The following is a 12,835-nucleotide window of genomic DNA, read 5'->3' on the forward strand; positions in this document are numbered from 1 at the left end:
TCCTCACATAAACTTCCATACTTTAAAATAAATCATGGGGAAAAGAAGGTTGAGTGAATGTGTTAATGGCAATGACTTCCTTGAAAAATTCAATGAGGAAGACAAAGCCGCCATGATTCTTCTTCACATAGAGCATTCCAAGCTGGATGAGAAATTTGCCATAGCTTTGCATAAAATCAAAACCCAAAGAATTAGGCATAAGCAACATGTAGCAAATATAGCATGCCATAACCCATTTAATGTTTTCCAGGAAAACCAAAGTTAATAAGCCTGTCCATGAAAGCCTATGCTTACAAGCCCCCGGATTTTCCACCATTCCCACACCTCAACGTCAATGGCCTCATAGGAGCGTGCTTTAGTCCTTTGAGAAGCTATTGATATCCAACGATGTAAAGGGTGACCAAAGCAAGCTGTCCCTGAACAAACTAGACGTGGAAAACTTTCTCTTGCCATTGCTAAACAAGAATGAAGTTGTGGATAATGGAATTCATGTCACTGTGTGTGACATAAAAGGTAAAGAATACCCAATGGCATTCAGGGTTTTGGGGTCTAGGGTGTGATGTATTTTAGGTTCCTCAATTAAATTCAATAATATGGCTGCATTAAATAACATAATTGAATTTAATTGTCATCAAAGGAAGATAGCACATTTGAGCTACATTAATCAATATGGTCACATAGTTGAATTTAAATAGAGAAGGTACAACATCTAAAAAATTGTATTTAAGTATTAATTTTGATCCCTCCATATCAATTGATATTAGCTAGATGTTTTTTGTGCTAGGATAGGCAGTTGACATTAAGTGTTGGTTTTAAGTATTATATTAGCTAGAAGGGAGGTTTTAGCTTCTTCTTCTTCTTCTTTTGGACAAAATGCCCATGTGAAAATGTGGGTTTGACAACATTGCAATAGTACATTTTGGAATGATAATAAACTTTTTTTTTTTTTTTTTTCGTTTGAACCATAAATGTTACTCCCATGACTTGATCTCTTTGCCATGATTTTGTAATGCACAAATCGGCCTCAAGGGGTTCGTAGCCAGGATTCATATCACTACTAGTTGCCATTTGCCAATCATCTTACGCAACAACTTGCTGAACCTTATTTATCAATCTGTTGGCTTGTAGCAAAATATCAATATGATTAAATAGTATTTCAATATTTGTGAAGTTACACTCCGCTTCAATTTTCCATTTGATAGCTAACAAAATTACCACAAAAGCGCAAAAAAGAGAGGGGATTCCAAGTCAACTCCGTGCTCTCTATAGCACCCTTTCCCTTTCTCTGTAGCACCCCTACCTTTTCCTCTCTCTCCAAAATCCCTCTGTCACCAAGCTGTACTGTAGACCTTGCCGTCTAGTATCACCACTGTTTCTACTATTATACCTGTCCCCGTCCTCTTCACTTACTTTTGATTATCTTTCCCCTCTTGACTCCACCCCCCATCTATCCTTTACTTCGTTTTGTTATTTACAAACCGGTCTTTTTCTCCGGTGCTCCTACAATGGAGGTCTCAGAGCTCATTGCTCGCACCAAGAATAGCACATGGATTGATGCCTGCCTAGAGCTCCCTCCAAACCAAGATGATTGCAAATCTCCTTCCTGGGTCCTACTAAGGAAGCTTATCTCTCATAAATCTGTAGGAACAACCATAGTCTACGATGTGGTAAACAGAGCATGGAAACCAACTTTTCAGATTCGGGTGAGCCGCCTTGATAACAATGTCTTCACCTTTCACTTCCAACATGAAGCGGATATGAAAAACACTTACCGAAGAAGGCCATGGTCCATTAGAGAAGGACACCTAGTCTTAAAGCAGTGGAATCATTCTCTCACATGGCAAGAGATCAACTTCAAATCCTCGGCGTTCTGGGTACAGGTTCATGGTCTCCCCGAGCTATGGAGATCCCCAAACAACCTCCGATTACTAGGGGAGAAAGCTAGAAAGGTCATTGAGGTTGATTTAGCCGGAGAAGGTGGAGGAGCTTGGAAAAGGTTTATTCGCATGCAAATCGAAATCGACCTTTCACGACCTCTCATGCCAGGTATTTTCCTGCCTAGAAATAACCTCCCCCATCTTTGGATTAGTTTGAGATATGAAAAATTGGCTGATGTATGCTACCGTTGTGGGTTGATTGGTCATGAGTCTCATGTATGTCATGGTAGTTTGTTCTTTATTCGGAATCCTTTTGGCCATGAGTTCATTGCCTCAGGGCCATGGTTAAGAGCTGAGAACACCACCACCCTGGCGGAGTTATTCCACAAAACTAACCATCAGGTTCAACCAGCCACCACTGACGGTGAAGATTTAAACGAAACTGATGATTTCACAGCGTTGCCAGCACAACAAGATACGTCATCATTTCAGGTCGCACCACAAATTCCCTGTCAAAATAGTGTACCTCGGGAGCATTGTACTAGCAGGACAGAGACGTACCAAGCCACTAGCAAGGAGGTAGGTACACACGAGGGGACCACAATGAACCAGCTGGCGATCTCACCCTTACACATAGACAACCCCTTACTTACCCCTTTAAATCTACAAATGGACCCAAAGGCCCAATTAAGCCACCCCCACAATGCCCATAGCGATGACCCAAGCCCACCTTTTCCCCCTGGCTTTGCACCACCCTTGCACAACCCAAATTTAATCCCATAGCCCAACAACGAAACAGAGCCTTATAGTCATATTAACTTAAGCCATTCCTCTCTCCAGGCAGCCACACCCCAACCTCCTTCACCTCCACATCTACCAGAAAACCATGTCATCACACCAACATCACCAGCATCGATACCACAAACCCTTCCGGAAGATAATTCTTATATTTCAAACCAAACCCCTACTCACAAAAGAAAGGTATCGAAACAACAGCTTCAAAAGTTCACCAAAAGACTCAAGATCACCGTTCACACTCCCGAAGTGGTCTTCTCTGATTCTGGAATAGGTGAGGCCATTTTAACAAGCCAGTACTACCAAGTACACCGAGGTGAGTCCTTCGAAATTGGTTGCTCCAATGATGATGATTCTATCAAAAACTTCTCTTGCTCTGATGCTTCTGTTACGGCCGAGGAGGCGGGCCTTATCAAGCCCCTAACCTCCCCATGAAAGTCCTAGGCTGGAACTGTCGTGGCATCTATAACGCCGTGACAGTCAGAGCCCTTAAGGCTCAAATAAAAGGGAATAGCCTAGACATTATTTTTCTTAGTGAAACTAAAGCTACTGAAGCTAGGATGAAAAAAGTTGTCTTCTTTAAAGTTTGCTGATATGTGTGTTGTTGAGGCTAAAGGTATAGCAGGTGGGCTATGTGTTATGTGGAAAGTTGGTTTGTCAATAAGCCAAGTGGAATTTAATAAAAATCTCATCGCGATCAAAGTGTCCGATGCACTCTGTGATTGGGTCATGGTTGGTTTCTACGGCCCTCCCTACCCTGCCAAGAAGCAAAAGGCTTGGGAGAATCTCATGGCATTTATAAACTCCTTTCGTTGCCCGCGGGTCTGCATAGGCGACTTCAACTTCACTACTAATGATAAGGAGATTCTTGGAGGAAATAGAAGTGGAGAATCCTCGGCCATCAATTATCTAAAAGAGTTTATCTTTGAATTTGGTGCTATAGACCTGGGATTCGCTGGTAATTCGTACACATGGGCCAGGGGGAGATGGGGAAGCTCCGCTATCAAGAGAAGGCTGGACAGAGGCATTGCTAGTATCTAGTGGCGCCTTGCTTTCCCCAGTGCAGCTGTGGCTCATATAGGAGCCTTTAAATCCAACCACACCCTAATCCTTTTAGATTCTAATCCTGAATGGCTTTTCAGAAGTAGAGGAGGAGCTTTAGCTAGAATTATCAGAATGGCTTTTCAGAAGTGAAATCATGTGGAAACAAAAATCCCGTGAGCTCTGGTTGAAGGAAGGAGATAGAAATACAAAATTCTTCCACCTTTCTACCATCATTAGATGGAGGAGGAACCACATTGATGCTATTAAGTCAGAGGAAGGCCATTGGGTCACAAGCCCAACTCAAATCAGGCAGACCATTCTTTCATCCTTCAAAAATTTGTATGCTAAAGAATTTGTGTCCTTTCCAGAACACCTCGACAATCTCATGACTAACTGTATCACTGAGGAGGATAATGACTTGCTGAAGAAAATTCCTTCCCGTGAAGAGATTAAAGAAACTCTCTTTCATATGCATGACCTCAAAGCTCCGAGCCTCGATGGCTTCCCTGCTCTGTTCTATAAGGAATTCTGGCCAACGATCGAGGATGCAGTCACAAATGCAGTCTTATCTTTCTTCACTAATGGTTGCTTGCCCAGAGAAGCCAATAGCTCTCTCATTGTGCTCATCCCAAAGTCGGCCAACCCAACAACAGCAAATAACTTCCACCCTATAAGCCTCTGCAATTTCGTATATAAGGTAATCTCCAAGATCCTTGTTACAAATCAACGACCTATCCTGCACAAAATCATTTCCCCGTGCCAATCCGCATTCCTTCCAGGAAGATGGATTGCTGAAAACCAGGTTATTGCCCATGAACTCTTGCATAGTTTCAAAACGAGAAAGGTCAAATCAGGTTTTATGACCATCAAAATTGATCTCCAGAAAGCTTACGACATATTTAATTGGAATTTCATCCATGCTATTCTCAAAAACCTGGGGTTCAATGCAATGTTCATCAATTGGATTCTAACTTGCATTAACTCTGTATCCTTTGAAGTACTGGTCAATGGTGGCAAGACAGAGCGATTCAATCCAAGTAGGGGTTTAAGGCAAGGCGATCTGCTCTCACCATATTTGTTCATTCTAGGACAGGAAATTTTGTCAAGATTCTTGGAGAGAGAGCTTGGGGAGGGTAATATCAGTGGTACCAAACCTTGTGCTAGAGGGCCTGCCATAACGCATGTCATGTACGCGGATGACATAATTCTCTTCTCTAAAGCAACAAGGAATGATGCCCAAAGATTAGCTGACTGCCTAGAAAATTATTGCTTATGGTCAGGGTAGAGCATCAATAAATCCAAATTCGGTATTTTCTTTTCCAAGCACACTGGTCCATGTAGTAGAAGAGCCATAAAGCAAATCCTTGATTTGAAAAGCCTTAAAAAGGATGCTGTGTATCTTGGTGCTCCCATGTTTTTGTCAAGATCTCCATCTAAAGATTTCAAGTTTCTGATAGACAAAGTAGAAGCAAAACTCATGGGTTGGAGAAGTAGATGCCTTTCCTAGGCAGGCGGATGTACACTTATAAATTCGGTAACCCAAGCCATTCCCACCTACTCTTTATCTACCTTCAATATTCCTGTCAAGAACTGTGATAAGTTGGATGCTCTGGCTAGAAGATTTTGGTGGCAACCTAAGAAGAAAGAAGGTAGTTTTATTGCATGGAAAGAGTGGGACAAACTTTCTAGGCCCAAATGTGTAGGAGGCCTAGGATTCAAAAAAACAAAGGAAATGAATGATGCACTCCTAGCTAAGTTTGCATGGATGGTTGTCTCAAGCAATCAAAGCGTATGTATGGAGGTATTGAGATCTAAGTACAAGGTCAGCGATGATTGGCTCAGAGCAGACCCGAGTAAATATGCCTCCCCAACATGGAGAGCGATAGAAAGAGCTAAACTTTTGATTGAAAAAGGAGCGTGTTTCCTTCTGGGAGATGGCAAAACCATCAATGTATGGGAGGACCCTTGGGTCCCTTGGATAGTTGGCTTTAAGTCCAGGCCGAGAATTGATGATTACCTCCAGCTTCCAATCAAAGCACACCATCTCCTTGATCATACCTTACAAGCATGGAATGAAGATATAGTAAGAGAAATCTTTGTTGCTGAAGCTGCAACAGCCATCCTCTCCATTCCAATCCCCCACTCCCCTAGGCAAGATAAGCTCATTTGGCTGTCCGATACCAAGGGTATTTTCTCTGTCAAATCAGTTCATAGAGTGGCATTCTCCCATGATAGCAACGGGAATCAGGACTTGTCCCATTGGAAGACTCTTTGGAAGGCAAGGATGCCGGAGCATGTTAAAATGCTGTTATGGAGAATCGGGGCCAATGCCATACCCACAAGAGAGAATCTCCAGCAAAGAATGCAACACATAGATCCATCTTGCATTTGGAAAGCTAGAAATCTTCAGCTCTTTAATCAGGAGCAAGCTAATTTAAATAAGGCCTGTTTGAATGTGCAAGCGAGGTTTCAGGATCTTTCCAAGGTATTTTCCCTGACTTCCCTCTCTACCTCGACCGTTGGCCCCTCTATCTGGTCTCCTCCCCCTCCAGACCACATTAAAATTAATGTGGATGCTGCCTTAGACTCCACTAAATCAGCCTTAGCTGTTGTGGCCCGAAACCACTTGGGAGAGGTACTATTCTTATGGGGAAAAGTCCATCATCTGTGTTCTCTCATGATAGCAGAAGCCTCGGCACTACTTTGGGCAATCCAACTCGCCTCCTAACAGAGATGGAGATCAGTCATTTTCGAGGGAGATGCAAAAATCTGCTTTGATGCCTTGAATCGTCCTGACCACCCTCCAAATTGGGCTCTTAACACACTTATCTTCAATATCCGTAGTTTATCTTCCTTTTTCTTGTCTTGTTCTTTCTGCTCAGTTCGGAGGGATAGCAATTATGCAGCCCATGTATCTGCAAAATTTGCTTTGAACTATAGGGACCAGTTTTGTTTTTCTAATGGCAATCTCCCACCAAGCATATAGTCGGTCTGTAAGGGAGATGCCTCCTATTGTTCTTCTGTTTAGTTTGTTTGAATGAATATGCAGTTTATCAAAAACAAAAAAAAAAATTACCACAAAAGCTATAATTTTATACAACAAAGCTAAACATTTACACCATCTTTTGCAATTCTTATCACCCAAAGAGAGAGAGAGAGAGAGAGAGAGAGTTCCATTAACACTTTTCTATATCATTCTCTTGTGTCTACATGTTTCTTGAACAGCACTATACACTATTTGTATATTTCAAAGTTTGAAATGGTGATTTATTTCCTTGTAAATTGCGATATGCGGTATAACGTTGAGGACAAGAGCATCAGTGGGATATAAACGCTGTCGTATTTAAAAGGACTGAAGAATAGGAAATTAACTTAAGCTTGCTTTCCTCACACGATTAGCACGTGTTGTATTTAAATATTTGTTAGCTTAGCTGTACTATAAATATTTGTAGCCTATTGTAAATGTAATTTTACTTACGCAATATACAATCAACATATTCACTCATTTCCTCTCAAATTTTCTCTCTAGAAATCCAGTCTAGATTACTCTGTTTTGTTCTTTCTTTTTCAAAACAGAGTAATTATTCATTCATTTTTTCACGATTGAAGGTCTTCTGAATCTGTAGCTTGATCAATACACTAGACTTTGCTTCCTTCTGATAAGGAGCGACAGTGGCTTTTTTCAAAGCGCCATAAAAATCTTGTTCCACAGCGTTGAAAACTGAGTTTGTTTAAATAAATTGTTTTAGCTACCATCTTGTCATAAGCACATCAAATTTCTTAGAAATAGAACAAATCAGTTTTTGGGTCAGACTCAAAATGCCGTGTTTGTATGTATTTAGGTGTGTATGCATGCATGAATGTGTGGTTTGTATGCGGGTAAATCAAGCTTACCATATGTTTGAGGAAAGTCCTCAATGGACTTTACTGGATTATCTAAGCTTGCATTTGGTTTTCAATTGTATGTACATAGTTTTCTTAGATTTGATTTGGTTATGATGCCTTATTTGTGGTTTAGAACATGTGTTTGTCTTTAGAGAATAAGAACGAAATGGGATATTAGAAAGGACGGGAACCTCAAAATCCAGCAACAGGACTAGAGTGTTCAGCTTTCGGGTATGGTAGACATGTTTTATTTCATTTTTTAAATACGATAATGATGTAAGATAGATCCAAAGTTTAATTGCAAAGTATTTGGGATGCATCCATGCTTAAAATTTTGATTTTATTTAATAAGTTGATATCAGAGCAATATTTCCATGTTCGTTAGCTATATAATTTTTTAAATATCATTTGATGTTATGAGCTAATCATGTTACTGAACCATCACATTTAAGGTTTGCTCTCCCGTTTAAGCTTAGATGATTGGTATATTTCACTTTACTTAAGAAACCCATTCTATATAATTTTACATTAATTTGCTAAATCCATGAAGATATACTGGATTAGGTTGGAATCTCCCTAGTGATTGACCTTTTTATATGTAATAGTGAAGGAAATTAAAAGTCCTACGTGAAGTAAAAATAACAGAATTTGTAGAATTAACATAACATATTTGGGTCCAAACACATTTTAACCTTTCAGTTTAAGTGGTATTTCTATATCTTACATTAAGGTTTCGGAGTTAATAAAAATAAATTGGTCCCTCATTCAAACTTTATTTTATACTAATAATGAATCAAGAAAAGTTACAAAACAGATCCATTTAACTTAGTCTTGTTAATGGTTTAATTTCAACTCGAACTACTCCTTTACGCAAAAATTTATATTTTGATGGTGTGTTTTAATAGCTTTGTAATTGTTTGTTAATGACAGCTTTAACTGGGGATTCGAATGAACTCAAGTTCTCCTGTGCAGTGCCATTGGACCATAAGGCTCTTGATTCTTGAAGAAAAATTGTGAACTCAAACATAGCTGATTTGTACTGCTACACATTTTTGAGAATAAAAATACCTTCATCCAATATATCTCTCACCTTAATTCTGATTGTGTAGGTCTCCTATGAACAACAATCAAGCAACAAGTCAAAAAGCTTGTCATTTTCTTTCCCTTCTTTCCATTAATCCATTTTGATATTGTAAATACATGATTGGAAGAAAGGGAGAGTAGAACTCAGTGACGAAGCCAGAAGGAAATTTAAAGGCAAAAATGGATTCAGCTGTAGTAAAATATTTGATTAACAATATCCTTTCAGTGCTTGCAATTGAAGCATCATTGTTATGGGGGTCCGTGATGCAATTGGCGATGTCAAGGATGAGTTGATAAGTATGCAATCTTTTTTAGTAGATGCTGATAAGAAGGGAACAATCAATGAAGGAGAGAAAACTTGGGTGGCAAATGTGAGAGACTTGGCAAATGAGGTTGAAGATGTTATTGATCAGTTCATGTATCACATCATTAGCCAACAAACTGGAGGTCGATCTGCCAGGTTCCTTCACCAAAATATTTATTTTCCAAAGAATCTTTGGGTGAGTCATCAAGCCACCACCAAGTTACAGAAAATCAATAAGGCAATCAAGACCATTGAGAAATGAACCAGAGAAATGGTGTTAATCAATAATTATATAGAGGGTACAAGTTCTAAAGATAATCATAAATGGATCGTGCGTCGTAGTGAATCTTCTTTGTTTCTTAAAGAAAATGAACTTGTGGGGATTGAAAATAAAAGGCAATTGATAATGGGTTGGTTCATGGATGGAGAACCACATCAGACTGTCATTTCGATAGTCGGGATGGGAGGTTCAGGCAAGACCACACTAGTTGCCAACACCTACAACAATGATGATGTAAAGAAGCATTTTGACTATTTTGCATGGATCACAGTTTCCAAAGCATATGAATTGGAAGACTTGTTGAGGAGCTTGATTACGGAATTCTATGAGTCTAGGAAGCAAGCAAATCTAGTAGACTTGAGTTCCATGAACTACAGATTATTAGTAAAAACACTGGTGAACTATTTAGAGAAGAAATGTATCTACTTGTCCTAGATGATATTTGGGACACAAACGTGTTGGATGAAATAAAAGTATTACTTCAAGATAGCTGTCTTGGGAGTAGAATCATCCTTACAACTCGAAAGGAAGATGTAGCTTGCTATCATTTGGGGGGTAAACATCACATTCATCATATTCAACTCCTGCAAAAGGAAGAGGCTTGGGAACTCTTTTGCAAGAAAGCATTCTCAAGCAGTCCCAATGGAAGTTGTCCTTGGGAGTTTAAATCTTTTGCTCAAACACTTGTGGGAAAATGTGAAGGCCTACCTCTTGCAATTACAGCTTCGGGAAGTCTTATGTACTCCAAGAATTTGTCTCAATGGAACAAAATTTACAGCAACTTGAATTGGAGTCTAAGTAAAAATCCCAAGCTAGAAGCAGTGAACAAGATTTTGTTGCTTAGTTTCAATGATTTACCATATCATTTGAAGCATTGTTTCTTGTATTGCTCCCTTTTCCCAGAAGATCATGGGATTTGAAGAAAAAGGCTCATTAAGCTTTGGATGGCTGAAGGATTTGTAGAACTGATTGAAGGGTGCACTCTAGAAGAAGTAGCAGATAGTTATCTAGTAGAACTCAATTTCTGTAACATGCTTCTAGTTATAAAGAGGAATGAATATGGAAGGCCAAGGAGATGTAAAATGCATGATCTTCTGCGGGAGCTTGCTTTATCATTATCAAACAAAGAAAAGTTTGCTGCTGTACATGGCGGTGGAGGAGAAATGAAAGAATGCAAAGCACGGCGCATTTCAATTCACAAAACCCATGGAGAACTTGAACCATTTACAAGTATGTCAAAGCTTCATTCTTTTCTTGTTTTTAACAAATCGTTGAAAACATTGCCTTCCGGAAGTAAAATGTTAAGGGTCCTAGATTTGGAGGATGCCCCCATTGATGAATTTCCTGATGAACTATTCAAATTATTCAACTTAAGATATTTGAATTTAAGGGGAACTTTAGTAAAGAAGATTCCAAATTCCATAGGGAGGCTCCTTAATCTTCAAACCTTGGATATTAGGGACACACAAATAGAGGCCCTTCCTCGTGGAATAGGAAATTGAAAAACTTGCCGCATCTAATTATGTATTGCTACATTGGGAACTGGAATGACTTCAAATATTTTATAGGGATGCAAGCACCATAAAATATCAGATGGTTAAAGAATTTGCGAACTGTATGCACTATTGAGGCAAAAGGTGACTTGGTAAGACAAATTCGTAGCATGACCCAACTCACCTCGATTGGTATAGGTAACGTGAAAGAAGCAGACGAGATGGACTTATGTGTCTCAATTCAAAACATGCCACATCTTAGGCTCATGTCAATCGAGGTAACTAATGAGGAGGAAACTCTCCGAATGGATGCTCTCTCATCCCCTCCTCCCAAACTTCAAAAAGCTTTATTTGAATGGAAAACTAGAGAAGGTGCCACAGCTTTTTTGCTTACTTCAAAGCCTCAAAGATGTGCAATTGCATTGGTCAAGGATGGAAGAAGATCTACTCCCTCACATTGCTGCTTTGCCCATTTTGGGATGTCTTTCACTTATTAAAGCCTATGTTGGAACACAGCTATGTTTCATTACAAGCTTTCCCAAGCTCACAGAATTGAGGATCCGTAATTTCCCTCAGTTGAATGAGATAATAATAGAAAAGGGAGTAATGCCAAGTGTGCAATTTCTATGGATTGACAGCTGCATGGAGTTAAAGACAGTGCCTAAGAGCATTGAATACCTTAATCTCCAAAAACTATTTTGGACATATGCCTCAACGGGACTTAAAAGTAGCATTGAAGGAGAAGGTAGCATGGATTTTCCAAAGGTGCAGAACATCCCAAAGATCTACATAAGGTTGTAATTCGGAATTCTTCATGAAGGTAGCTTTTTAATTATCTGTTTTCCTTCTTTTAATCGTCAAACGAATGGTCATTGCACTCATTTTATCTATCATCTTTAAAAAAAACAAAAAAAATTGCATCATTTAAGCTATTTCACTAATAAATTTATATATGCCTGTAACATGCTTGACTTATATTATTAATTCACTTTGAAATGGCTTATGTTTTTGGAACTAATGTTTTCTGACATGATAAATAAGTAATCTTTTCTAACGATTAATTTTACTTTACCATATCAGTGTTTTTTTTTTTTTCCTTTACCTTTGGTAGAATCAGGCTCACTAATGCTTTCTACTGCTTGATTGCTTGTAGACTTGTACTCTGTTTTAGCTACCATCTAGGCATAAGCACATCAATTTCCTTGAAATAGATCAAATTAGTTTCTGGGTCTGACTCATAATGCTGTGTTTATATATGTATTTAGGTGTGTATGCATGTATGCTAGTGTGTTTGTAGGTGTGTTCTGTATGTGGGTATGTCAAGCCCACCATATGTTTGAGAAAGTCCTCTGTGGACATTATGTGATTGGAAGATACAAGATGGTGACTTATGTAACCCCACGAATTTTGCTGGATTTTTTCATTATGTGTCTTTCATGCGTGTTGATTATCCTAAGCTTGCATATGATTTTCAATTGTACGTACAAAGGTTTCTTAGTTTTGGTTTGGATATGATGTCTTATTTTGTGGTTTCAAACATGTATTGGTCTGTTTTTATAAGCCACATGTTAGCCTGCAATTTGTTTATATATAAATATTTGTGTTTACTTTGCTTCTTGTATAATATGAGAACTAGTCCTCGTGAGAAACTTTGATTAATAATTGGTTTTTTTTTTTTTTATGTCATTGATACTAGGATGTTTGAATACTCAGTGCTCACATTGTTAGTCTCCCACACTATGGTGGCAGGTTTATTGTCTAATTTAAGATAGGATGTCTTCTGTACTTGCAATTTAGCTTGATACAAGCTGCCAGTGTCTTTTCATTGATGCCCTTTTACATACTATTATGTTATCCATTTGAGAAGCAACATTTAGATTCAGAAATAATTTTCTTGACTGTAAAAATGTTGTCCCCTCATATTTTCCTCACAGGTGTTCCCCTCGCATTCATGCCGAGGCATTGTTGTTTTGAGGAGATCATGTATGGGAGGGGGGACTAGTGCCTTGTTTCTGGGAAGATGCTCTTAGGTTGTACTTTCTTTTAGCATTATCTCTTAACCTTAGAACCTAAG

At 39.0% G+C, this 12,835-nt stretch overlaps 1 protein-coding gene across 1 annotated transcript; it reads left to right on the forward strand.

Moving 5' to 3' along the window:
- Window positions 1-8,935: 8,935 nt before the first annotated feature.
- On the forward strand, window positions 8,936-10,188 carry LOC115960015 (disease resistance protein RPM1-like). Its single transcript, XM_031078715.1, has 3 exons — window positions 8,936-9,144; window positions 9,256-9,502; window positions 9,604-10,188. The coding sequence occupies exons 1-3, from the start codon at window positions 8,936-8,938 to the stop codon at window positions 10,186-10,188; spliced, it is 1,041 nt and encodes a 346-aa protein (XP_030934575.1).
- The last annotated feature ends 2,647 nt before the right edge of the window (window positions 10,189-12,835 follow it).

This window comes from Quercus lobata, chromosome 9 (assembly GCF_001633185.2).
Source record: "Quercus lobata isolate SW786 chromosome 9, ValleyOak3.0 Primary Assembly, whole genome shotgun sequence".
In the NCBI taxonomy this organism is placed as follows: domain Eukaryota; kingdom Viridiplantae; phylum Streptophyta; class Magnoliopsida; order Fagales; family Fagaceae; genus Quercus; species Quercus lobata.

Excerpts from the sequence above, each read along its gene's own strand:
- LOC115960015 (XM_031078715.1), top strand. The coding sequence starts at position 8,936 with ATGGGGGTCCGTGATGCAATTGGCGATGTCAAGGATGAGTTGATAAGT. Across the intron at positions 9,145-9,255 it reads ACTGGAGGTCGATCTGCCAG|AGAAATGGTGTTAATCAATA; the intron begins GTTCCTTCACCA and ends GAAATGAACCAG. Across the intron at positions 9,503-9,603 it reads ACACCTACAACAATGATGAT|GAAGCAAGCAAATCTAGTAG; the intron begins GTAAAGAAGCAT and ends CTATGAGTCTAG.